Source organism: Tamandua tetradactyla, chromosome 2, assembly GCF_023851605.1.
Source record: "Tamandua tetradactyla isolate mTamTet1 chromosome 2, mTamTet1.pri, whole genome shotgun sequence".
NCBI lineage: Eukaryota > Metazoa > Chordata > Mammalia > Pilosa > Myrmecophagidae > Tamandua > Tamandua tetradactyla.
The window spans coordinates 91,891,520-91,918,791 of record NC_135328.1 but is presented as its reverse complement, the minus strand read 5'-3'; the positions used below and the strand labels follow the sequence as shown (position 1 = coordinate 91,918,791).

At 32.8% G+C, this 27,272-nt stretch overlaps 1 protein-coding gene across 8 annotated transcripts in view; it reads right to left on the bottom strand.

Moving 5' to 3' along the window:
- Positions 1 to 1,174: 1,174 nt before the first annotated feature.
- Positions 1,175 to 27,272, bottom strand: part of BRD10 (bromodomain containing 10) — a 116,629-nt gene continuing 90,531 nt past the window's right edge. For 6 of the 8 annotated variants that reach the window (XM_077148234.1, XM_077148235.1, XM_077148238.1 and 3 more), the window contains 4 exons: positions 24,854 to 24,943; positions 10,379 to 10,494; positions 7,340 to 7,527; positions 1,175 to 6,259 (listed from right to left, as the gene is read on the bottom strand). In XM_077148234.1, the coding sequence (XP_077004349.1) occupies positions 2,619 to 6,259; positions 7,340 to 7,527; positions 10,379 to 10,494; positions 24,854 to 24,943 (4,035 nt within the window). In that variant the 3' untranslated portion in view covers positions 1,175 to 2,618. The remainder of the gene's footprint in view (positions 6,260 to 7,339; positions 7,528 to 10,378; positions 10,495 to 24,853; positions 24,944 to 27,272) is intronic. The other 2 variants (XM_077148236.1, XM_077148237.1) reach the window with 1 other exon arrangement.

The following is a 27,272-nucleotide window of genomic DNA, read 5'->3' as shown; positions in this document are numbered from 1 at the left end:
CCACGATCCCAGAAATCCACAATGATCTACAAAACTGGAGGCAAGGGAAAGGAATTCAGCTTTTTGATTATATAAACTCATTACTTTGGTGAAATTTCTAGTAAAAAACTGGAGTATTTTTTAAAAGTGATCTAGACCTTAAATAACCTAAGAAGCTACAAAGCTTTCTCACTAATTTATTCAACATAAACTGAATCTACTGTGACAGTTGCTAAGGTTACAATGATGAATTCTGACAAAGTCCATATTTTCAAGGAGTGGGGATGATAGGCATTAAACAATAATTGCAAATGATAATTTTATTACAGTTGTGAAAAAGTGAATGAAAATTAGTTTCTTTTTCTCAATCTATGAGTGATTGCAACAGCGTGAGGCAGGCTGGAGTATGGCAAAGAGGAGGAGTCATGTAGTGTGTAATGAGACCCTGTAAAAGAACATGAAAAGTTAAATAGAGGAACATCTGGGAAAGCCTTGAAGAAGATCAAGTTTTCTAACAACTAAAAGAAGAGTGCAGTGAAAAAAGGGCAAAGTAGGTTGAAATGAAGCTGGAGAGGTAGGCAGGGCCAGGCTTCAAATGACAGTGAGTCTGGACTCCACCCTAAAGGGTCAACAGATCACACAGACTTTTAGTCATGTTAGGATTTTGGATTTAGAAGAGATTTAGTAGTTAATCAGTTTAGGTCCTCCTCTGGGATTATAGTTGGGCCACTGTTCATTTAGTAAATTAGTATCTGAATGTGGCTCAGAGAATTCCTTTAAGAAAATAAGGTTTTATATTGTGTTTTAAATGCTGTAAATACATTCATTTATTGACTACCACCTATGTACGATGCATTGTACTTCATAAAACACCAATCCAAGATTTTCCAATACTGACAGGGAAAGTGGGAGGGAGATTGAGACCCGCATACACATGACTGACAAAGTTGCTTAGAGCACAAATACAGGTTTTGGGACCCTCTGGCTAAACTTTCCAGGAATACCCCCACTGTGTCTTCACTTGGTAACTAAATAAATTTCAATGCAGTTTCAAAGGAAATCTTTAGGTCTACTATTTCCTTTCATTGTTAACCCTAGACCATAACTCCATGTGATAAGGTCTAATAAGTAACATTATAAATGGAATGTGGAAGGTACACAATCAGATTCTCAAATAAGAAAATGGATATGAAAATGCCATAAACATAGAAGCTATCTTTTATTTAGAAATACCACAAAAGCAAAACCTGAGAACTGGCTGAACCATAAAATTTGCTTTATGATGGAATTCAAATACTTGCTCAGTAATTGGGGGTAGGTGGGGGGCGAAGAGGGAGAAACAAATGGTACAAACACTTCATAATTAACTTAAGTTGTCCAAATTCACTTATTACCCTAAGCTAGAAAACACCACCAAAACCCAAAACAAACAAAAAACCCCATGATTTTAAATATTTTGGAAAATCAGATACAATGAATCAATGCCTCAATTAAAAGAAAATCTGGGGGAAACTGGATAAAGGCTACACAGTACTTCTCTGTAATATCTTTGCAACTTCCTTTGAATCCAAAATTATTTAAAAATAAAAAAATTTAACCAACCATATCTGAAATGTATAAAAAGAGATAAAAAAAAAGATCACTTATTTTGGTCAATGTAGAATTTAGTGGTGGATTAAAATTAAAAAGTTAAGACAATGAAATCTGGAGTGGAATTTTATAAAAGAAATTAACACAGAACTATGCAAAAGGTACTTAAAACACCACCACCTACTAGTTGGGTAACCCTGGACATCATTTAACTTCTCAAGAGGATGTGAGAATCAAATAAGATATGTAAACATAAAGTTTGTAAAATATAGTGCCTTATACAACAAATGCTCACTATTATTAATTCAAATTTTCCAGACAATTCCTTTTTGTAAGGACTATCTTCATTTATATTACATATTCTTTCAGTGGGACAAGAAAACACTTTAAAAAATTGTATTCAAACAAAGAAATACAGCAACTTAGTTTATTACATGCAGATTCTTCTGCACTGTTGCTAACAGTTCACTGGTCCAAAATTACTAAAATACTTAAAAAACTATACATTATGTAAACAAAACATAAATAAGACAGCATACTTCTTTGTACATATAGTTTAGTATAGGTTGTTAGGGATTTAGGAATATGTACAATTTTACACCATGGACTGCATTTTCACAATGCATAAATATATATATATTTTACAGAAACAAAAATAAGTTTTCACTGATGACACAGAATACCATATTGTAGATACGCTTCAATAGTCCAAATTTAAGAAAAAACATGTCAATGCAGGTGTGCAAAAGGCTAGCGTACCCTAAAACTAGTCAAATGTGACTTGTTCAATGTAAGTTATACAGACAGGTAAATTCTGTCTCCAAACAACCTTTGAAAACATACAGATTTTTATACAGAGAAATGGAATAGATTTTTCCCTCCCCAAACAAAACTTTGCCGTAAGCTAATGAAAAGATACATTAAAACAACAACAACAACAACAACAGCTAAGTTTTGTATGTTTTCAACAGTATAATAAACAGTTAAAATTCTTCTGGGAGACAAAACAATGCCCCATTATTTAAAAAACTGGCTCATTTAGTCTAAATTCAAGATGCAGCTGTGTCAGGCTTCTCTAAGCCAGATGACTGAAAAGCTGGGAAGACAGAGGCAGAATTTCGACTGGCAGATACAACAATTTGAGAGAGAGAGGAAGAGAGTGAAGACACCTTAGATGCTGGAGTATTTATGGTATTCAAAATGGCTCCTTCTGGGCTGACCAACAATTTTTTGACAGATGTGTCCAAATGAAATAGTGAAGTGCTACTTGGCAGTGGAGGATTACTAGAGCAAATGGCAGAAACCAAAGAAGTTTTAGCCAAAAGAGCAGCTGGAGGAGATTTAATTACTGAAGTCAATGACACTGTTGGTGCAGGAGGTGGAACAGATACTTTAGCAGTTGTATTCACTATTTGTGGTGCTATATGTACTGGGGGTAGAGAACTTGCATTCCCAAGACAATTTACAATTTTTGTAGAGGTTTTTAGAGGATGTTTGACAGGTTGCCCACATAAAGAATTATTTGATGCTAGTGTGATCTTCTGGGTGGGGTTATCTACTGGTGTGGGCTGAACGTTTTGGCCACTGTTAAGAACTAAGGGAGAACCATACTTTGAATTAGTTGATAGCAGAAGAACATGGCTGCCAGCTCCAAGACCTTGTGGTGGAACAATAAACCGGGTTCCATTAATCATGATCTGAGTACCAGGTGCCAATGGTGTACTGGTGTTGATGACTATTTTTTGCTGAATACAAGGTTCACTGAACTGACCCCCTACCAAACTTGTTACATTTGATGGTGCTGTAGCAGTGTGAATGGCAGGGCTACCTGGAACAGAATTGTAATTGGGAGTTGATTTTAATAAAGCAGGGGATATCTGCTGGTTTGGCAGAGCAGCAAAATTGGAAATATTAATTATTTTACCTGGACTTGGGGAAAGGGATGGCAATTCGGTTTGAGGTTTATTTGTGTTTACGTTTGCTGGCACTGTAGTTGAAATCCCTGGTGACTGAAACTGGATAGAAGTCTGAGGTTGTCTTTTAGAAAGAGAGAGAGAACGTGTAGCTCCAGGTACTGTTGCTAGGTGTGAAACTGTGTTGATTATTTTAGGGGATGCAGTCACAGCTGTAGGCAAGGCAACAGTAACAGGAATTTGCAAAGCTGATGTTAAACATTTAGGAGACACTGTTGGTTGTGCAGTTGAAATCAGAACAGATGATGCAAGATGTCCTGTTTTCACAGTTGATATAGCCACAGTGTTTCCTAGATTTGACGTGCAAAGTCTATTTGACAAAACAGGCATAATTCTTGAAGAGGTATCATTTCCACTGACTAAAACAGGAGGTCGCGTCCCAACTGAAGCACAGGTTGAAAGAGAACCCAAAGACACATTTGCTCCTGTTACTGAAAACATGTTTACTGCTTTCGCTACAGAAACCACTGATTCATTAACAGGAGTAATATTTTGACTCACAAAATTTGAGCTTACTGGAATTGAATTACCACTTGTTGGTAGTGGCAAAACATACCCCTTGCTACTTTTTTCTTCTCCTTTTGGGGTTATATTCTGCAGTATGTTAATTGATGGTATAGCTGGCACATTGCCTGAAGTATTAACAATTGCTTGACCTATATTTAATCCAATTTTCACATCTTTTATCTGAGACACAGTTGGTGATGAACTTATTTTTATAGGTGCTCCCACTGTAGATGGAATTAGCACTATTTGGGGTTGCTCTGGAGTCTTAACATATGCTTTATTCAAAGGGGAAGGAAGAGTTTGCTTTAACGACTCTGCAACAACAGTTGGGGCTGAAGTGCCACTGGGAACTGGAGCATTAATAAAAACTAATTTCTGGGTAGAAACACCTGTAGATGTCAGTGCAGGAGTCGCATTAACTGTAGTTCCACTACCAGAAGAAAGAACAGATGGAGCTGACACCAGCATAAGTTTCTGAACTGTAGTCCCACTGATCACATCTCCATTTGTTGCTGCTGTTGCTTCAGATAGGGTAACAGGGTAACTTTTTGTGATATAATCTACTTGTTGCTGTTTAGTTGGAGTATTAGAAACATTTGCACTGGTTTGTCCAAAATTTCCTGTTGATATGTTAATCACACTTACTGAACTATTTGTTGTTGATGGTAGTTGCGTGCTAGAAGAAACAGGGGACATCAGTGGAGAAGAGGATAGGTGTGAAGTTTTATCTATCAAGTGGCCCAAATTACTACTGCAAGAGGGTTGCCCTAATGTAAGTTTGAGATTTTTCCCCATGGACGGATTAAAGTTAGCTGGAATGGACACAGAAGTAAGTGTTTGACTAAAGGGTGGGAGACTAGATGTAGTAGTTGTTCTAGCTACTGATGAAAAAGTAGAAGATGATGAAGCTGTCGATTTTGGTATCAGAAATGCCTGAAGCTGAGGAGTAAAAGTGAAAACCGAACTAGAAGATAAACTGTTGGGTGATTTTTGATCTGGATTGGTCTGTACTTTTACAACTCCAGTGTTTCCACCTCGTGTCCTAACAAGAATTGACTGTGAATCTCTTATACACACAGTTTTCAGTTCTTGCTTTGCTTCAGAAGAATCAACAGTTTGTTGTGCAAAACAATTGAGGGAACTGCTAGGGTTTGTAGATCCACTTAGTGTTGTTGCTGATAACAGTGGCTGAACTGTTGAGGAAATGGTGGGTGAAGCAATGGGCTGGGGGAATGTGGCTGCTGAAATTGTATTTTTGACTTTTCCTGCTTCACTCTGGCTAGTCTTAACTGGTGATGTTAATAAGTTACTTATGGAGGTTACAGGTGACAAAGGCTGTGGTCTAGCACTACTCAGATTTGATAAAGGTGTACTAGTTTTATTGAAAACTATACTAGGTAGTTGGGTAGAAACAGTTCCTGCTGAGTTGACAGGAACAGATGCTAAAGAAGAGCTTGCATTTGCTCTCTGTGGGAAAGAAGAACAATGTTGCTCTGAACCCTTTTGTTGAAGTGGTGGTATTTCTTTTGCAACTGCTTTTCCTTCCTTGTGCTGAATCACAAAATTCTTAGGCAGAATAAGTACCTGCTGCATGATTTTTTCTCCTGTTTTAGGATCCACCATAGGTTGCATTTGAATCTTTACAGAGCTGTTATGCAGATCTATTGGCAACCACTGGCCACAGGGCATTTTGTACACCATCTGTAAAGGACCTTTTGTATTGGTGTGGCAGGTCAATGCTGGCTTTATAGGGCTTCCTTCTGGAGGAGATATAACTGTCTTTTCCACAGTAGGAGCACTTCTACCAGTGGAAATGGGCAGCTGATTGGTTAAGGTCACTTTGTTCCCAATATTCTTTGCAAGCAAGGCCTGAATAGGTTTGGTCCCTTTCTGGAGAGTAGTCACTGATGTTGAATCCATTGCAGCGAATGACTCTGAAAACGGTGGCTCTGTATACTTAGATTCATTTGAACAATCTATCTGCATGTAACTTTCTAAATTCTCAACTGTCATCTCATTTGTGCTTAACTTTGCTTTCTTCCTTGGGGAAAGCTCTTTTGTGCTGTCATCCAAGTAACTAGTCTGTTTGCACTGTCGTTTAAGTGTTTTAGGCAGTGTCTTCAGTACATCTTTAGAAGGCAATTCTTTTTTCAACAGTTTGCTTCTGATCATAGAAATAGGAAAATCTATTTCTGACAATTTCATGTCATCTGAAAATTATAAAAACAGGCACTTTATTTGTATAAAATGACAGCTGATAACACTAGCAAGACCAATTAATTATAAAAAGAAAGTCAATCTTTGAGCTGACAATTAAGAAATCTAAATCTACTGCAGTGTGATTCTGCAGTCTCGGCACTACTGACAGATAAAGGCAAGGTGATCTTTGACTTGGTGATCTGGATATTTATTATAACCTTTTCCAAAAGCAATCTAATATTAGTGAGAAAACAGTTTTTTGGTTAACTTCTATTTAGAATTTAGATTTGGAAAAGAATTGCGTATAGTTTTCTTCCTCTGGATAGGAAAACACTGATATCAGAGACAGATGATTCTCTATTCTATTTTTAGAGAACATAAAGGATGAATTATGTCTACCTTTTTCTGGTTTTAATTATTCTTACAGTAAAAAAAAATTCTGTCCTTATCTGGTCAAACAGGGTTGATGAGAAGTTTTTCTCCTTCAATTCACCAGAGACACAGAAAATACAGATTAATATTTTTTGAACCACAAACTTTCATACTAACCTCTTATATAACTTAAGAAAATTAATAAACTAGATTTATAGAATAATATGAGTTGAAATTCATTACAGATTATCTAAACCAACCTTCTATTCTTATTAGAACAATAAGGATCTATTCACTCTGGTCTCATTAGACTTTCCTTATTATTACGGTGATTCCTTATTAAAAAAAAAAACAATCTTTGCAGTATTAAGAACTTAAGTTTCATTTAAAGTAAACTTGAGAAATAGTGCTTCAAAAAATGGTAATAATAAAAAGAAGGGAATGGACCTATTTCAAAGGTATTTCAGATCAAGGACATGTGATTGATGATGAACAATGACAAGGCTACTGTTTGGAGTCAGGCACCGGCTCTAGAAACTCCTAGAAAAAGTAATAATGGCTCCAAAAAAACTTCTTATAAAGACAATAGTACTCTTTCAAAAATATCAGAGTTTCTCAATCAAAATACATCACTGACTAGATTAGCTTTTGCCTCTACAAAACAAACTAAAGCTTCTCTTCATGCTTTTAATGCTGATTTAAAAAGTTATGCTGCTTACCGGAATCAAGATGATCTTTCTCTAGGATATCTAGAGGTTCTGTAGAGTCTATAGACTTGTTGATTTCCCCTCTAGGAGATTCTTTTCCAGGATCTCCTTCACCTTCTTCACTAGTCCATAGTTCTCTGGTAAATTTATCATGATCAGGCTGTCTTCTGAAATCATCATAGTCTTTCTTTAGGCGACTTCTGAAATAACATGCACAACATATCAAATAATATCTATATATTAAACTCTTGGTAGCTAAACTAATTTTCAACATTCTGAACTATGGGTTGAAATATTTTCAATGAAGTCACTGAAAACTATGCTTTAATCTCAAATGTGTCAGGCTTAGTTCAGTTTTATCAATAACTGACATTTCTGAAGAAGATAAAAGTTAGGGTGTTGGCTTAAGAAACTTTAAAGATTTTATCTGAAATTTCAGTTAAAGTGTTTGACCATACAGACCACCTCTTTGTCTTCCTAAAAGCTGCTGTTCCTACAAATGAGAGAAAGTTAAGTATTTTTTCCAGCTCTACTGACAGAAATAGATATCTAAACATTTTGAGTTTTAAAATTACTTATTTTATATAATACAGTGAAAGTAGTAGTTGAATAATAAGTTAAACAAATAATTCTAAGCAAAATTATCTATTATTTTTTACTGTTTTATAGAAAGTAAACAAATTCATCATTTAATCTTCACAGTAATGATGTCTAAATCTTTGGGTCTCACAAGAAATATTTTTAAATTAAACTGGGGGAAAGACAGCTGAGATGAAACCTAACTTTCACAGGGATCCCTTTCAAACATAAACATAATAGAAATATTTCTAAGAAACTACGGGACACAGAAAAATTTCCAAATGACTTGCATGATAATTTTCAGAGCTCCTTTATCTTAATCCCTTTTGATTTCAACTGAGTTTCTCCACTCCACTCTCAGCCCTTACCCTTAGTTTTGCTTGTTTGTTTTTCTTCCTAAGCATCAGATTACTTATAATATGGGGATAATAAAAGTAGTTATCCCATAGTATGTACGGTATATAAATATGCAATGATGTTAGTTAATAATTACTCTCAATTTATGTTTTTAAAAATTATAACTTAAGGGTTTTATGAAGCCAGATGAGAGTTGTGAAATACTACAATGGGTTACCAAAGGATAATTGTGTAATGAATTTCCCTTCCAATAGATATTGAAGAAATATCTATTTGGGGGTTCTCCTCCCTTTTCACTCTCAGCTAATGACCTGGCTTCTTATTTCAGAAAAATTGGGAGCAATAAGAAGAGAACTTTCACATGCTCACACTGCATTTGCAACTAACTCACCTTCATCTGTACTCATATTTTATGTCTACCTAGCTAACATTTCCACTTATATATCTTCTCTCGCCTATTCAAGGACATCACTCCAACAAATGCTCCATTCTTTGTCTAAACACATTTTTGCTTTCCTACTGGACCATTTCTATCAATATACAAACATATTATTTCTCTCATTAATAAAAATAAGTATCAATAACAAAACAAAACACCCTGTCTTGACCCCACTTGTCCCTCCAGTCGCTGCCCCATTTCTCTGCTCTACTTTATAGCAAAATTCTCTGAAAGAGCTATCTATTAAAAAAACTCCAATTTCTGTTGTCTAATTCTCTTGAGCATATCCCTAAGAATTTCACCTAACTCTACACCGATATTGCTCATCAAGTCATCGATGACCTTTCATATTGTCAAATTCAATAATGTACTCTCAGTCCTCATCTTCCTCAACATGTCAAAAGCATCTGATACACTGGTTTATCTGGCTTCTAGGATATCATCTCTCTTGATTATCCTCCTACCCTACTAAGCACTCCTTCTTCTGTGTCTCTTCTCCTGAGTCCTATAATCATTAATACCACCTTCAAATGTTGGAATACATCACAGTTCTTTTCTCTTTATCTACGCCTCTCATACCAGGTGATTTCTACTAGACTTTAATCTATATGCTAGTAAATCCCAAATTTACACATTCAGTCTGGCTTACTCCCTTGAGCTTGTACTCATACATCAAACTGCTTACTCAATAATTTCAATTAGATATCTAAAAAAGCATATCAAATTAACATGTTGAAATTCAAACTCTTGAATATCCTCCCCACCTAACTTGCCATTCCTTCAGTCTCTCATCTATGTTAATGTAAATTCCATTACTCTAGTTGTTTAGAGCAAAAATCTTGAGTATAATCTTTTCACTCCTAGCTTTCTCTCACACCCCACACTCGATAATTAAGCAAATTCTACCAATCTTATGTCCAAAATATATATATCCACAGCCCAACTACTCTTCATTATCTGTACTGCCATAATTCTTGTCTAAACCAATGTTATATTTTTGCCTAGATTATTGTTACAGTGTAATTCACTTCTCTGCTTCATTTTCAACACTAATATCAACACAACAGAGTGAGTGCTTTAAAGCCTAAATTTTAACACCTCTGCTTACAACTTTTTAATGGCTTCTCATTTTCACTCAGAGTAAAAATCAAATTCTTAAACACCTACATGATCTGGCCCTCCTCCCATAGACTCTTTGTCTTTTGTCTCTTATCACTTTCTTTTTCAGTTACTCCACTCAGGTTAGGCTCCTCTCTTTGCATTTCCTCTAAATGCCAAACATCACTCTCAACCTTAAGCCTACTCCATCTGTTTCCCTCAGATATCTACAAGGCTCTCTCCTTCAATTCCTACAGGTCTCTGTTCAAACACCAAGTCAACAGAGAGGCCTTCCCTGACGAAATAAAATAGTATCCTCTGCTTTACTTTTCTTCATAACACTTATGACTATCTGGCATCTGAGTTGTCTGTTTCCTTTATTCAAATGTAAGCCACAGGAAAAGGGGTTTTGTTTTACTCAACATCCATCTCTCAAGGTTTAGGAAGTACCTTGAACACAATGGGCACTAAAAATATCTGCAGGTTTAAAGAGGAATGGAAACCACTAAATTACTCCAGGATATCTTCCTATATCATAAATTAAGGGCCTAAAAATAACAAGTAAAAGCTTGGACTACCTGTTCCTTTGAAAAGCCTTCATTAACTTTGGTTCCCATGGCAGCAATTCATTTAAAAGACGCATCAATGTACTATGCAATTCTTTTACAGCTTGCCTCCGATGATACCATTTACCCTAAAAATAGAATTTTTAAAGAAAATCCTTTAGATTTAATCTAAAATTGAAAGTCAATCCTTATTTTCAAAGTAACGAACAAAGTAAAATTAAAGCCAATAATCCAAGAAATACATATCTCTTCTTTAAAAAAGGTTGCAGAAAGGGGAAGTATCCTATAACAAATCTTATTCAATAAATTGTAGAGATACTCAGTTCTATAGAAGAAATCTGAAAACCATTTTATCAAGAGATAAAATTTTTTAAAAAGTTTAAAAAATTGGGTAAATTGTAAAATGTTTTTATAAATCATTTACTAAATACATATAAATAAACATTTATATAAATTCATTAACTATGACCATAATATAGCTTACTTGTGAAAAATTTTTGTACTTTTTTCAGAGTGGAATAATAAAGGAGAAAACTAGGTTTGCTATCATACTCAACAGCAGTCTTCTTAATAAATTTAACTTTCTTAGGGAATTTTACAATTATTTTATTTCATATGTGACCAGCACAGAAAAGCAATCAAGACAGTCATCATTTTTAATATTAAAATGCTATACACTAAGATTTAATAACTTATTTAAGGTCATGTGACCTGAATCCGGAACTGCCTGATTCAGAAGTTTAAGCTCTTAGAACTACATCACTACCTTTTAACAGTATCACCAAAGTTCAGTCTGACATAGGATAGGTTAAAAAACCTCTCGTAAAGCTACACTTCACCAATATACATCAAATTATTTGATTACCATAGGAACAATAAGTTTATAGCAGTTACAGTGTTGGGTATCCAACCATCCCTTCTCCCCAATGTTAGTATGCACCTGTCAACATCAACGTCATTGTCAAAATTTTACTATTATATAACAATGTTTTATTTCTTTTTTTAAAAACAGCTTTGAGATATAATTCATATACTACACAATTCGCTTGCTTTATTACTTTTATAACACAAGGCAAACTATATATGTTACGGATCACATTTAACATGCATAAAGTTAGACTTTACACCACAGCAATTAAGTGAGTCAATTTACACATATGCAGAACATTAAAGCAGGAAAGGTTCCACTGCCTAGAGCAAAAAATATTGTCAATAACTACATAAATTTCCCAATTTTACATATATAAGACCTTTAACATTTTAATCAAGGAGATTTTAGTCACATATAATCCTAAATGATTGATAGTCTAGTTCTTACAAAAAAAAAATTGTGCTTGAAACCAACTGAATGCTTATACACATAAAAACAAAATGCTACATTTTGAGATGTTTATATCTCAGAAAGGGGAGGAAGACAAGGGATTATGTATGCATGTGCACAAAATAAATATGGAAGGTTTACTAATTCTTACCTCTTCTTAGTGGTATGACAAATCAAAGCATAAGGAAAAATGTCAAGAAAATTTTTATTTTACATAATATATTAACCTAGATAGGCCTCTTATTAAACGCTTTCTAAAAGTACCCACAGGATGCAACTTAACAATGACTTGTACCTCAAAAGCTTATTTTTCTCAGAAAAATGTTATGAGATATTATAAAGTGTTTATTTTACCCACCTGTTCAAACTATTGAACGGATAAACAATAGAACTGAAGAAGTAATTTTCATCTACAGAAAGCAAACTTAAATTGAGGATGAAAAAGGAGATGAGAGCCATCCTAAATCCTTCGTGGAATGATGTAGGGTTTTGTTTCAACAACAAAAAACCAGAAAATAGGTAAAAGGAGATTTCCTCCTTGAACAAGGTATACAAGCCAAACTATTTTTCTACTTCACAACTATTATTTAGCTGAAAATGAGAGTGGGAACAAATTTTTTCTAAGCTGAAGAGAGCAGAAAAAGGAAAAGTATAAAGGAATGAATGTGGGGAGAAATACCTTCTTAGTGGTAGAATTAATTTGGAAGTAAGAAATACCAGGAAGCACCAGATATTTGAATGGTGAATTCTCCAAATTGGAAGTTATAAGGGAAAAATGACAGCTACAGAGTTAATCTAGGCTTTATGGTTTAGACTGGATTATACTGATTGTGATGGGGTGGGGGAGGCAAAAGAACTAGACAGAATATTTTGGGAATGGGTAAATGAAGAGTCATAAGGGGAGACTGTATAAAGCTAGATGCTGTTCCTTCAAGACACTTGTCAGTTATGCCTGTGCCTATACTAAATTACAATATTAATTCTAAGTAGAAAAGAGTTTTAAAATGATTATAAGATTTTATGTTTTGATTTTGGTTACTAATTTTTCATTAATCTAACACTCAAACATAAAACTGAAATGGCCAATTGCATACAACAAAGGGATCTTAAATATTAATCAGAAAATAGATTTCTAGCTTTTGTATAACTCTGTCTTACCTGCTTTCTGGACTGAAAATGTCTATGGTCCTCTAAGCTTATATATGCTCCTTAAATTTCTTTTCTTTCTTCACAATATGTGTTTTCAACTTAGGCTGGTGTTGGTATGGTATTTCACTTATAATTTACAAACGCATATTTAATAATTTTGTATTTGGAAAACCAACGAAAAAGTCTATTAATTTTTCCTAAGACAAGGTACAGGAGTAAAATGTTTTGCTAGAGATTTCAAACAGATTCAAGAATTTATCCTGGAGGTTATTCTTTTACATTATATAGATATCCCCTTTTAGTTTATGGTGTACAGAGTGGCTACAGGGAAGTACCTGAAATGCTGAACTGTGCTCCAGTAGCTTGATTCTTGAAGACAACTAGATAACTATATAGCTTTTATAATATGACGTGTGATTATGAAAACCTTATGTCTGATGCTCCTTTCATCCAGGTATGGACATATTAGTAAAAAAAATAAGGATAAAAAGTAAATAAATAATGAGGGGGGGATAAAGGGTAAAAAAAAAAATTGGGAAGACTAAAATACTAGTGGTCAATGAGAGGAGGGGTTAGGATAATTAGATGTATGAGCTTTTTCTTTTTTCTTTTTATTTTTTTTTAATTTCTTTTTTTGGAGTAATACAAATGTTCTAAAAATGATCATGGTGAAGAATACACAACTATGTGATGATATTGTGAGACACTGATTGTACAGTAAACATGGACTCTGTGGCTGACGATTCCTCAATAAAAATATTAAGAAAAAATGTTTTGGCCAAAAACATATAAACTAATTCAATGAGCCTACCTACTCCCAGCCAAAGGGGATATGTTCATAGTTTTATGTCTAGCAAAAGAGGACTTTTAAAAAAAGTTGAGAATCACTGCTCTGGGATTGCTATTTGAGACAAGGTGCTTTACCTACTTTACTGTAAAAGGGAAACTCATAGTGATTATTTCACCTCTCATCATCTTCTTTTGTCAAAAAATGGTGCTTACAACCCAAATGGAATTAAAAAATAACATGTCCCTTTCTAATTAGTGGTAGCTTCATGGTATACAATAGAACTAATATAAAGAAGAAAAATTGGGAATTTTCAGAAGAAATTAGAGATGGTGACAATCTGCCTTAATTTGGGTCTAATATAAAATATCTACTCAAAATCAAACAATTACTTATTGAACTTTAAAGTAGATCAGTAACATACTCTGGTTTCTCTTCAGATTGTATACATTTTAGTCCTTTACTAAAGTAGGTCAGTAACTAAAAGCTAGCCGTAGCAGAAGCTTTTCTGAGTTAACTTTATTTACATATACAGATAAGGGTAAAAATCAAGAATGATTATGCTTCTTCCAGGATGAAATTATTAAAGCTAAAAGGGAATTCAGGACATAATTTTATAGAAGGAAACTGTCTAAAGTCACACAGGGAAGTACTTCTAGAGAGATTTTAGACCAGAATTCTAGGTCACCTCAATGCAAAATTCAATCTCCTTACACTACACAATGCTGCCTCTCTTGGTCTTCACGTGGACAATTCCTAAAGAAGAAATGGATTGGGTAAGTTATCAATATATTTACAAGTAGGTATACCTATAATTTAAGAACTAAAATCTCTAAAATGTTTTCTTTACTTTGTTTAATTACTACCAATAATTTAAATTACAGTGACCTAAAGTTTAAAAGTGAATTAAAAAATAAAAGCAAGATCCCCTATCTTCAAACATATAAGAAAGAATATGATGTATTAAAAACCAGAAAGAAAAAGACAAAAAAAGACAAAAAAAAAAAAAAAAAAAAACCCGGAAAGGATTTTACAATCTCTATTTTGTACTCCTCAATACAGAATCAAAGATAAAGATGGTGGGTATACGGATTAGCAAAAAGTAATTTCTGGAACAGTGCTATAATTGCTTCTCTAATAAAAAATGTGATTATAAATTTAGCCCTGACTTTACTTTATAAACATGTATGCATACATGGGGATAGATTACTGTTTTCAATACCAGAATTCTCACCTGTTTTCAGAGGTAAAAAATATTTTCTGAGATAATTTCAGTGCATTATATGGACATAATTCACACACTTATGGAAGGTCACTTTAAAAAAGAGGAGAGTGATTTTTCTTTTATGAATGTACTATAAAGTTTAACATAAAATAAAGTATGAATTTCAAGCATGTACCATGGAGCCAAAGACAACATAATAGAGTCTAAATATTAAGCTTACCTTTCATTGTTTTCTCATCCAATGTCCCCAGCAACAGTAGATTGCCAACTCCCTTTCCATGAGATGCCCTAACTGCCAAACAGTGGAGGTTTTATAACCCCACAAGAATTACTACAATAAGTAGTTGGTCCATGGTCATAAGATAAATCCTTTACTATATTATGCAGTTTTATAAATTTTTGAGTTTAATAGAAAACAATACCCCCTAAGGGATTATAAATGAAATGAGACTTAAAAACTTACAAAACTACACAATATTGTAAAAATGAGAAGCTGCATCTCTATATATGTTAAATGAGTGGGGAGGGAGACTTACCTTATAACTAAAGAACAACTCCTTTCTGCTGCAGTAATCTGGGAAATATATGACAGTACCAGCATAATATTGGTTTGGGTGCTGCAAGGAGAGGGAGTTGGCAATCTACTGATGCTGGGGACAATGGACACCTAAAAGAAAGAAAAAAAGGAAAACAAGTTCCAGATTTATTAAATACCCCATTATGATAGATATATTTTGCACGTGTTAATAAATTTAAATGCTTTGTATATTAAACTTAAATGAGTCACCTATTTATACAAATTCTGTAGTTACCTATATAGATTTCTTACAGTAGTATATCTAATACAGGTAACAATAGTTAATGAAGAAAAAATTAAAAACATGAATAAATATGCTTTTTTAAACTGAGACCATACTATTATAGAAATGATAAAACATTTATAATTAAAAAGAAAACTACAAAAGCAGGATGTATTTGATGAAAGTATTAGTGCTACTTTTCTATATGGTTTATTTACAAATATTGTTAGGGCACAGAAATATGGATCATGAAAATTTTCTTTGTTACAGGCTTGGTTCTTGTCCCAGAAAGGTCCTGTGCTAGAAAAGGGATTAAATAACAATAAATGATGCTTTTCAAATAAAATGCAAATAACTTTTCAGAAAAGCCAACTGGGTCCCTACACAAAGATGACATGTAAGATCGCTAGCAATGTTCAAAAATAGCTTGTAAATAATCTAAACTCATCAGTATAAAAATATGTCACAAATAAAATTAAGTGCAGTACTTAAATAAACTAATAATTTGGTATTCTCCTTAGTTTAATAAATATGAGATGCGAATGTAATGATATATTCAGTAAGTATTCCCTTTATCTTATTGCTTACCTAGAGAAACTACCATCATATTCACTGTTGGGTTTTCCTGCATATTCAATCTTGGGTGTAAAATACTGCATTCACCTTGTTGCTACACGGTCCTTTAAAAGAGTACTAGTTTGATAGCATAGTGAAACTTTTGCACACTAATATGGAAAAAGTTTTAAGGAAAAAGCATTTTAACACTGCCAGAGGTTCTAATATAAACTGTCATATACATAAGCTAGTGTTTTCTTGAGATACTTTCACCAATTTTCACTTAAGATTAATTTAATAAGAAAGGAAAACATCTGTACTTTATTTTAAAAGCATTCTGTTTTGAAAAGCACACACATTTCCATTATATTTTTAATTTAGCATTTAAGTAGGAATTGTGAAAACAAACAACAATATTGTGTTTCTGTGTCATTCAGCTTTGAAGAGAGGAAAAAACTGGGTGACAGATTACATTCCTAAATGAGATGGTTCACAACTACCAAGGAAGAAAATCTAAAAATATACATATAACAGATGGTAACTATTTTCATTTACATAGAAGAAAGTACCCTGGACTAAAAATTAACCTCTAGCTGGGTATCTGAAATTGATCCTCTTTAGCAAATTGGTGGCAGCAAACAAAATGCTGAAACAAACAAGTACAAACAAGTCTGTACTTATTATCAGGAAGATGGGTTTTTGTGCAGTTCACAGCACAATCTGTACCCTTAAATAATGCTACATTTATTTGGAATCATCAGGCATAAAATATACCATGTAAGTGAAATTAAGGCTGGGAATACCTTAAAGGAAGAACAGAGTCCTACTGATTTTTATTTTCTCAGATCCTATCACAATGTCTAGCACAGATTAGGCCCACAATATGTATTCAACTACAAATGTAAGTTTATCAGATATCTGAGATTTCTCCTTGAACGTAAAAAAAAAAATTTGAAAAGTTGTTAGAAATTTTTTTCTAAAATATAAGTCTTCTAGATTTTCTGAATAACACAATAATATAACTTAATTTCTGATGATTTGGGTCATCATTATGAATAAGTTTTTGTACTATGTTGCAATATAGTGACTCTCAGGTATTACTGAAGTTTCTAGGAATATTTATTCCAGTATTTCTATATTGAATTGTTATCGACTATTATATTTTTGGATTCCTGAGAGCTGCTTTTGCAGGGTTTATTCAATTGTCTTTTAAAAAATTATTTATCAGCGTTTCGTGTATCAATAAATTTGCCTTAAACGTCTCTCACCCTAACTTAAAGCACCTGTTACTACTTGCTAGAATCACACATACACTGAGGGAGATTTGTTCCATTTTTCTATTTTACTTTTGCTATCTCTACTTTTTTATTTTAAAGTAGTAGATCATCCATCTGTGGAGTCTTTCTTCTCTTATTTAAGCTACTTTTTTTTTGTATGCAGTATGCTGGGGTCACATTTCATTATTTTTCTCTGTGAGTATCCCATTATTAGAGCACCATTTGTTGAGTTTCTATTTTGATTTGCCTGTTTTGGGAAGTGCATGGACCAGAAATCAAACCCAAGTCTCCCACATGGCAGGCGAGAATTCTACCACTGAACTACCCTTGCACCTCCCAGGCTACTTTTTACTCTCTGCTAGAATCTGGGTTAATTTTTCTTTAATATATAACGTATTATTTTTGTTTTTTCAGCAGAATACAGCAAAATGGTAGTCAAGTTTCTATTAGTATCCAGTCCTCTCAAACTTTTTGACCTATTCTTTCCCAATTCACAAAAGGCATTTAACTATTCCACTTTTCAATTTTAAAGTCTTTCAAAAGATTTGTTTATCTTCTGTAAAATAAAAAATTAGGATGATATAAAACTTGGTTTTTTGCCCTCATTACCCTGACACCATAACTTCAAATTTTACTATTTATTACCAAAATGATTTTGTTTTTAAACTCAGTTTTCCAGAATTCATGTCAAAAGCAAAGTAACTGTTAAACTCAAAGTGGAGGTAAGAAAAATTTATTTAGTCCTTTGAAAAATATTCAACATTTAAAATACTATATTTGAATAAGTATGCATGATACATAATTCAAAAGGGTTTAAGGCAAATGATAAAACCACACTGGGAAGCTATGACTATAGAAGGATCTGTCATTTGGTCCAACTCTTCTTTGACGCTTACTGCATGCTTGGAATATAAAGCACTAATTTGCTACCTGATGTAAAAATAACATACAACTTCTTTGCCTTTTAATTGAAACTTTCTTTGGAAGAAAAGATATTCATATATTTTTTTAATGAAAGCTTTCCTGATGATCGCAAATTGTATGCCAAATTGCAGTAAGTAGAAACAGTGAGCACTATCAAGAAAGGTTAATATCCTGGTCTTAGTTGAGGCAGAGCAGTTATTAAATGTGGAAAAATCCCAAAAGCAGGACTTCCAATAGATAAATGGGGATAATTTATTTTCAGATAATTAATTGACACAGTCAAATAAAACTTTGTCTTACCCAGTCATATTTTGCTCTGGTTTGCATTTCCTGTCATCAAGCTCTCCTTTCTTCATATGATTTTGATTATGTCAATCAATTTTTCATAAAGTCCCTATGTTACTGCATCTCCCCTCTACTCACAAGCCAAATATGAAGATACAATTAAGTGTATAAGTGTCTAGTTTGGTGACTTCTGAATAAATACACAGCTTGAAAATGAAAAACCAATTTTTTTGTAAAAGGACAAGGGCCAGCCCAACCAACACGGATTAATATTAAAATTCTATCCCTAGGGTTGGGGATTAAAATCTTAGGTTCTATAAATGAATTGCTTGAGGATATAGACTCTGATTTAATCTGTGAATCTCTACTTGGCACACACAGAAGACATTTGGGGAATATTTACGGAATGAATAAGACATTTCCTTACCTGTCTCCATAATTATGACAGGTAAGGAAGTTTATTTCATCTATTGTTCAGGGTTTCCAAAAGGTAATTTTAATCCTTAAGACCCTGGGTTACACAGAACTACCTAAGGATAAAGTGATCCCCCCCACACACCTGAACAATTGAGATGGTTTTCCATGTTCTTAACCATTAAATAGCTTACCACAAGGTCTAAAATAAGAAAACACTACGCATAGTGATATAACAACTTTAATAAAATTAATCCTAAGGGTAATTTAGAGATTACTGTAATCATACCTACAAACAAAGCCATTAATAAAGTTAATTAGGGTTTACTGAGGATTCAATGTACCTAAAGTTACTTACACTACAGTAAATTAGATTTTGGACTCTAAACAGCTGGCTGTAAAAGAATTTTTATTTGATACTCACTATAGGAAAATGGGACTTGGAATGGAGTGAAGAGAGAAATATCCCATCATACTCCATTATAATAGGGTAAAATTTGTTACAGGTATCAGAAGATACGATGAACAATCTATAATTTCTTTTCTTGCAACAGACTTTTACTATATGTAATCATGTTTTATGGTTCCATATAAATCCATGTAATAAATGAAGTTTTATAACATGATTTGACTATATTTTTGCATTTACCTTTGTAACATTCCTTATTATTCTTCCCTTTTTAATAATATATTACATAATATTTCTAAAAATGAATAAGGAAAATATATACACCAACATGTGATTTGTAACCTTTGCATTTTTTATACTAAGGAAGTGAAAAGGTATATGTGAACTTATTCAAGAGGCCATAAATCATACTGGATTGAAGACAAGCTAAGATCAAGAATCTGAGGTCAAACATGTTTTAAACAATTAATGGAATTACAAAGGATAAAGGTTAATACTGACATTCTCAAGTTCAAGCAAATATAAGTCTGAACTAGAAGTATATGATTTAAAACACTCTCAATTGTGGGATCTGGCATACGAGTTAATTGATTTCTATCTAACTTTCAAAACCACAATTTGTTCTCTCCCTACAATAAGTTGGCAGCAGCAGAAAGAATTAGAGAACAGGGTCCTTAAGCAAATATGGATTTACATCAGGGTTTCTCAACTTCAGCACTACTGATATTTGGAGTCAGATAATTCTTTTGTAGGAGGGCTCTTCTACAACATCTCCTATAACATCATTATAGGCTGTTAAGCAGCATCTCTGGCTTTTACCCACTAAATGCCAAAATTACCTCCTGAACTGTGACATTGCCTTCAGACATTGCCAAATGTCCCTCAGAGGCAAATTCGTTCCTGACTAATAACTGCTAGCTTATACAGAACTCTGTGATCAAAAAAATGGAGTTTACTACCTCTGATCTAGGCTTCTGGTTTTATAACATTAGTTAGGCAAGAAAGGTGAGTATTATTATTTTTGAATTATGAATTTAAATTATCTTAAGAACAAAATAAAGATTGATTTTACTAATTACTTGAAGTTTTTTCCAATTCTTTTTAACATGACTTTTTACATATTGTAACCATTATACACATATTATGTTGTATGCTTTTAAAATGTAACATCCCACAATTATTCCCATGTAGTAACAACCCATAAATATTTCATTTTACTACCTAACACTGTGTTAATATTGCTTGCTTAGTCATCTCTCTACTGTCGGACACATAAGCTGTTTCCAAATTTCCACTGTAAATAGTCTGCTAAACACACCTTTGTGTAAATTACTTATATGAGAAGCGAAGGTTGGGGTGGTGATGAGGAAATGGAAAATAAAGGTTAATTCCAAATACTGGATCAAAGGGCATAGGCAGTTTTATAAGTTTTCTTAAATATTAATTATGAAATGCTTTAGAATAAATTCTTTAGAAATAATTAAAGGCTATCTTGAATTCTGCTCAGTGCTGAAGTGGTTAACTGCTAAAAGATGTATGAAAATAGCATCTTTTCCTTTTGGTCAAATGTTCACTTTTCTTTATATCCAATCACTACCCAGATTTTTCCTTACTGGAAAGAAGAACAAAACCTCTTGAAAAATCTAATCTATAACATAATGCATAATAAAATTAAACAGATATGAGGAAATACAGAATAAAGATTCATATGAAAAATTCTGAAATACAGCCACTTATCTATACAAGCCTGGCAAAAATCTCCCAATTTTGATAATTTAGAAAGCAATAATATCCAAAAAGTTTTAAATACAGTAGGATCAGGAAAATTAATCAACACCTTGGCTCTGTTTTTTCTGAAAACTAGTAACAAATTTCCCAACTAAAAAGGAATTTTCAAATAATGAAGCAAAATGCAAATTTTACCTTTTGACTAAAACCACAAAATAACATTAATAAAATTTTTTTCTCTGTTAGATAATTAAAGAGCCCTATGGTCTAAATAATGATAAGACAAAATTAAAGGACTTTGTCAAACTACATACTTCTATTTATCTCACTCGGTGGTCTCAATTTAAATGGATTTCAGGTGGCTAGTTACATATAGCCTTGCAGGACATAAAGGATGTTGAGCCTTTTCAAACACGCTTCCAAATGAATTAAGGGATCAAGTGAACTACAGTAAATTTGAGAAAATTAAAGCATTTCTCTCTTTATATTATAAACCATAAATGGAATTAGTTATCTTGTAAGAATGAACAATTAATCTAGATTTCAAAAGACGATAAGGGCAAAAAAGGACGATAAATCTAAATAAAATCAACAACTCAATGGTAAAACCTCCAAGAGGCTAAAAAAGCTTTTTAAATAAAATATTGACCTGGGTGAGGAAATCAGACAATTCACCTGGAAAGGTACTGCAGAAAAGGAGCCCCATGAAGCAGTCAAGTGTTTAAAGACATGCATATTAACTTCTCTATCATCTATATAATTTCTATCTTTAGTAATGACATTTATGACAAGTAAATGTAATATAGAATACATCTTCTTTGTTATTGGAGGCATTATTGTACTTATGAAAAGTTAATGATTAACAGAATTGTTTTAAGTCTAAATACTAGTTTAGATTTGACAGTAGCATATTCTTATGAACATCAATATTAATATTTCATTTGTGGGGCAAAAGAGAAAGAACCTCACAAGGCAAGGAATCAGTCAAAACGGCTCTCACCAAGTGAGGGGTCCTCATACATTTCATTAGGAAAGTCTCTCAGTTCCTCTCTGTGAGCACAATTCAAATAAGTATTGTTATTTGCTTTCTTAGTCCACAGCATATCAGCTAGGGTACATGGACACACAAAATAAATGACAGCTGACAGACAGCGAAGGAAGAGACAGAACAAAAGCAAACAAACAAAAATCTTCAAAATACATAGGATTACAGCCTTTTGGTGAATGTTTAAACAGATCTATCAATATCAATAGATTTTTAGGGTATCAGCACAATTACTCATATTCAGTATTTTTGTGTTCAGTATTTTTATCAGGAGTCAGGGAAGTTTTTCATTAAATGATTAAAATAAGGGTGTTAGTACTGAAGGTTTAAGTTTCAGTTATCTGGGAAATTCAGTTAAGTGGAGGACCTTATTCCCAAACGATGCCAAGCTGTTATTAAATAGAAACAAATATTCAGGTGAAGTTAATTCCTGCAACTATCTTCTATTATACTATCATACTCAATATTAGCTTTCGTCAAAAATAAGGTATGATACTGAGATATAAAGTTTTATTGTCTATGTCCTTTAGGCCATGTGTACATTTCATGGTTGAGATGATTTGTTCATGAGAACAACCTTTTAGGCAGTTGAAATTGCCCCTAGGTTGGTAATCTCATTAAGATTATACTCATTTAATACAGCTCTAAGAATTCCTATTTCTTTAAGAGCAGAAAACATATTTTAAACAAATATGCAAATATCAGTGGCCACAGACAAGTTAAAAGTTTAGAGACAAAAATCTAATCAATTTTCTCATAAGCACACTACAGTTTCATGTATATGTAGTTCACTTTAAAAAAATCTTTTTTTTTTTTACTCTTCTACTTCTTGTTTCATGCTCATGACTGGAAGGCCATCCCCGATTTCCTTACTTACTCTAAAGACAAATTAATTCATTTTATGAGAAATTCAGAAAAGACACAGTTTAGATGTATGTGGAGGGGGGGAGGCAATATGCTTAAACTTAATACCACCTATGGAAATGTGGTGGATGGCTTTACAGAAAAAAAACCTGGGATACACAGTACAAGTACTTAAATCAAATATGCTTAAAACTGCACATTAAAAACAAACAAAAACCCTAATTTAGATTATGAGAATAAATTAAGATGTATAAGTATGGTAGGAGCACAAAAAGCAATTGGCAAATTTATTTAATAGAATTCTGTTCAGTGTCAAAAAATATGGTCATGTCACTAAAAACAGTTTCTGCAAAAAACTATAAACAACTCCCTAATTAAAAAGCCTATTCTTTCCTATTAAAGAACAGAATGGATCCTTTATAAGCATAAATATTAAAAGAGTTGTGGCTAAGCATTCAAATACAAATGTTTTTATATCAAAAGGTAAATTTTGATACAATACTTGGTCTTCCACATCAAGAGAGTTCCCATACAGCCAAGTTTTTAAACCATTTTAATGGAAATATTTCTAAAACATATTACAGTTTCCTGAAATTCTCAGACTGTATGTTGAACATGATATTTCTTGGTAACTGATGGCCATCACTATGAACATTATTCTATTTTAGGTATCACAAGACATACTTCTGAAATGCTTAATGTTGTTTAACCCTGGAATTAAATAATTCTAAAAATTGTGCTTTTATAGTACTACAGTCTATTCCCTTCAGTGACATCAATGTCTTTCCTACTAGCTTATAAAATGGCAACTCTAAATCTGCCTATATCAAGCTTGCTGAATAACTAACCTTACTTTATATACAATTCTAGATTAATAGGTTCTGAACAAAAGACCTGTAAGTGACTTAATGATATTCCTAAGGCAACAAGGGATGGCCTTAAAAGAAGGCGTTTTTAATTGATGACTGATTTTCTTCAATGCTCAAAGCCTCCCACCCCCATTCATTTACTGATGTGTAACTGTTTCTCAAATCTGTGAGATAGCCAAACACAAGTGACATACATGGGAGTTAGTGACTGAATAACTAACATAAGTGAGTATTTTACCAAGGGCTGAGTGAATAAATATAATTCCTTATACTCTAGTCTCTGAAGAGCGATAAAAAAATTAGGAAATAAAGGTGTAGATTATTCATGAATTTAGAATATATAGTAAAAGTCAAAAAACTTTCAGTTGATAAAGGTTCTCAAAAAGAGTCATAATGCTAAGCAAATATCAAAAATATCTGGGGCAAAATTAAACAATTTACATCTATATTTATGTCACATCTAATTAAATTTTTGCTATTAATACTAAACTTCTATTAAAAGCATGTAATTATTAATTAAGAATATCTGCAAGGTAAGCATTACCCAAAAACTACCAGTCAGAAAACAGCCAAACTATTATACTGGGAAATATCTGAAATTACCCGATATAAATCAGGCAAACAAAATTAATTAATTTACTTGCCCCTGGCACTGTTTTGTCTATTAAGAATTAAAACTAAACCACATCGGAGAAATAAAAGAAACAATGTTTCTATTTTTACTGCAAATTTTCATGTAATCCAGGAGAACAAGATAAAAAAGAGTTTTTAGAAAAAAGCAGGAATAAATTTTAATGCTGACAATAACAGATAGAACTTTTGGATCAGCACCTACCGATTTTTTTCTACTGTTTTCCAGATCTTTGAGTTCATTCTCGATTTTTGTGATTAATTCCCTGAGTTCATCAAGATTAGTGCAAATAAGCTAAAATAAAACACAAAAACACAGCTTGATAACAGATAATATAAAACACCCAAAATGTGGTAACAGAAGTTGTTTTAACACACACTGAATTCACAATTATTTTCCTTTGAAATAGCAAAAGGTAAGGACAGCTCTGCAGTTTATATTTTTAAAATATTTACTTGTTATAATGTATGAACTTCAGGCTTAGTATTGAGAAGCTGAAATTTCAACAATGGTGGTTTCATCCCACATCCCCATTTCTCAGTTTGCTTTATAATCCAGGTACTTTCATAACATTAACTTTCAGGCCAGAATGACAAAGATCTGGAAACTCACCCTAGATTTCACAGGTTACTGAATCACCTTTAAGAAATGCTTTACAGGCAGTCACCTAGGCCCCTGTAGAATGGTCATTATACCTCTGTTTTCGTGTGCTAACAGCACAATTCAACAAACCTAATTTATTGCTGTTAGAATTGCTAATAAAGAAGTATTAACTATATGTAAGATAATCAAAGATGTAAATATAAGTAATCACACATTTTTAATATGAGCTTAATTGTCTTAATAAAATCATCTCCACAGATTGTCTCTACTCCCTTTCATAACTGTTTTTCTTTCATAATTTTTCACCTTGGTAATGTTGGCAAATGGCTGAAATAATTGGCTCTTAGTTATTAAATAACTAACTAGCTCAGTTTAACCACTGACGTTTTAAAGAGTGAAATGTCAGCAACATAAAAACATCAGTAAATATATTTTTTTGTAAGCTGTATGGCGGGGTCACATTTCATTCTTTTTTCATGTGAGTACCCCGTTATTGCAGCACCATTTGTTGAATTTTTGTTTGTGTTTTTTTGGGAACTGCATGGGCTGGGCATCAAACACTACATTTTAATTCTTATAAAGTTATACATTGTTTCTCTCATTATTCAGTATATTTTATCTTTTTTTTCCTAAAATAATTTCACTTCATATTGTAAAATATCTATAATGAAAAAGAAACAGAAGATTCCTAAAACAAAACTTCAACCACAGAGGAAAAATTTTACATTAACTGAAGTCTTGTTATGTTTACTGTGTGATAATTAAAAAAAACAACAAAACATAGTACACTTATAAAGCTATTAACCTACCATTTTTATCAGAAGTCTCATTTTTCTTTAATTCATTAAAGCACTGTTTTCCCAAAAAGCATACTTTTGCTTATTAAAAAGAAAATAAACCCAAACTAAAAAAAGTAAAAGGGGTTTAAAAATAGATCATTCCTAGTGACTATTCACTCACAAAAATGGGAGACAGGAACTCCCTCAAATTTTAGTATCAGGTTGAAGCATATGAAATGCCTGATATATTATTTCTTTGAACTATAAAATTGGCAATATGATTTAACCTAATAGAATAAGATTATCACAGATATGCTAATTATAACGAGTATTAAAAAATGACTTACTAGAAGTACCTATACAATTTAAAACTTACAGAACTGATAGAGCAGGGAAAATAAGTATTTAAGTAATTCTCAATTACACTATTTTTAGAGTAGAAAATTGTACATAATGATGTAGTAGGATAGTGTGGCTGGTAGTTATTGGATACTATACTCTTTCATCTGCTAAATCTAGAGTTATGAAAGAAATTCTGATGGTTAAGTAGTGGAATGGCCAATCATGTAAGTGCCTCTAGAACTAGACAATGTCTCTAACTTCTATTATATGTATAACACCTGGAACAATGATGGTCCCATAGCACAATTGTAATAAGTAACTGGTGAGAACTAAAATTCCCTTAATATAATCTGCTATTACGATTATATTATGGGTTATACCCCACTGAACCTGGTGTACAAGTTAATAGTACTTAGTAGAAATTTCTTATTTACACACACAGCAAAGTTCAGAGGAATTTTCATTTGCATTCTTAGTTGTCTCACTACAGGGAATTCAGGTTACATTTTACATGTAGTCTGTAGAAACTAAAAAGAAACAACAAAAACACTTACACACACACACACACACAAAAGCCTTTTAAGATCTTTTAATTACCAATTAATCATGAGATCAACAAATAATTAATATTTTACTTGGAAGAACTAGATAACATACTTCTGAGGTCAAACCATGAACAATTCCCATAGCTTAAGAAGAATCTATATAAAATAACACCTAGTTAGTAAGTTATACTAAATTAGTGCTTCTCAAATTCAATGTGCATAAAAATCACCTTGGGATCTTGTTAAAACGTAGCTTTTAAGTTAGTAGGTCTGAGGTGGGCCTTAGCTTCTAAATTTCTAGTAAGTTCCCAGGTTTGGTGTGCACATAACATTTTTGAGTAGTAAGGTAATAAA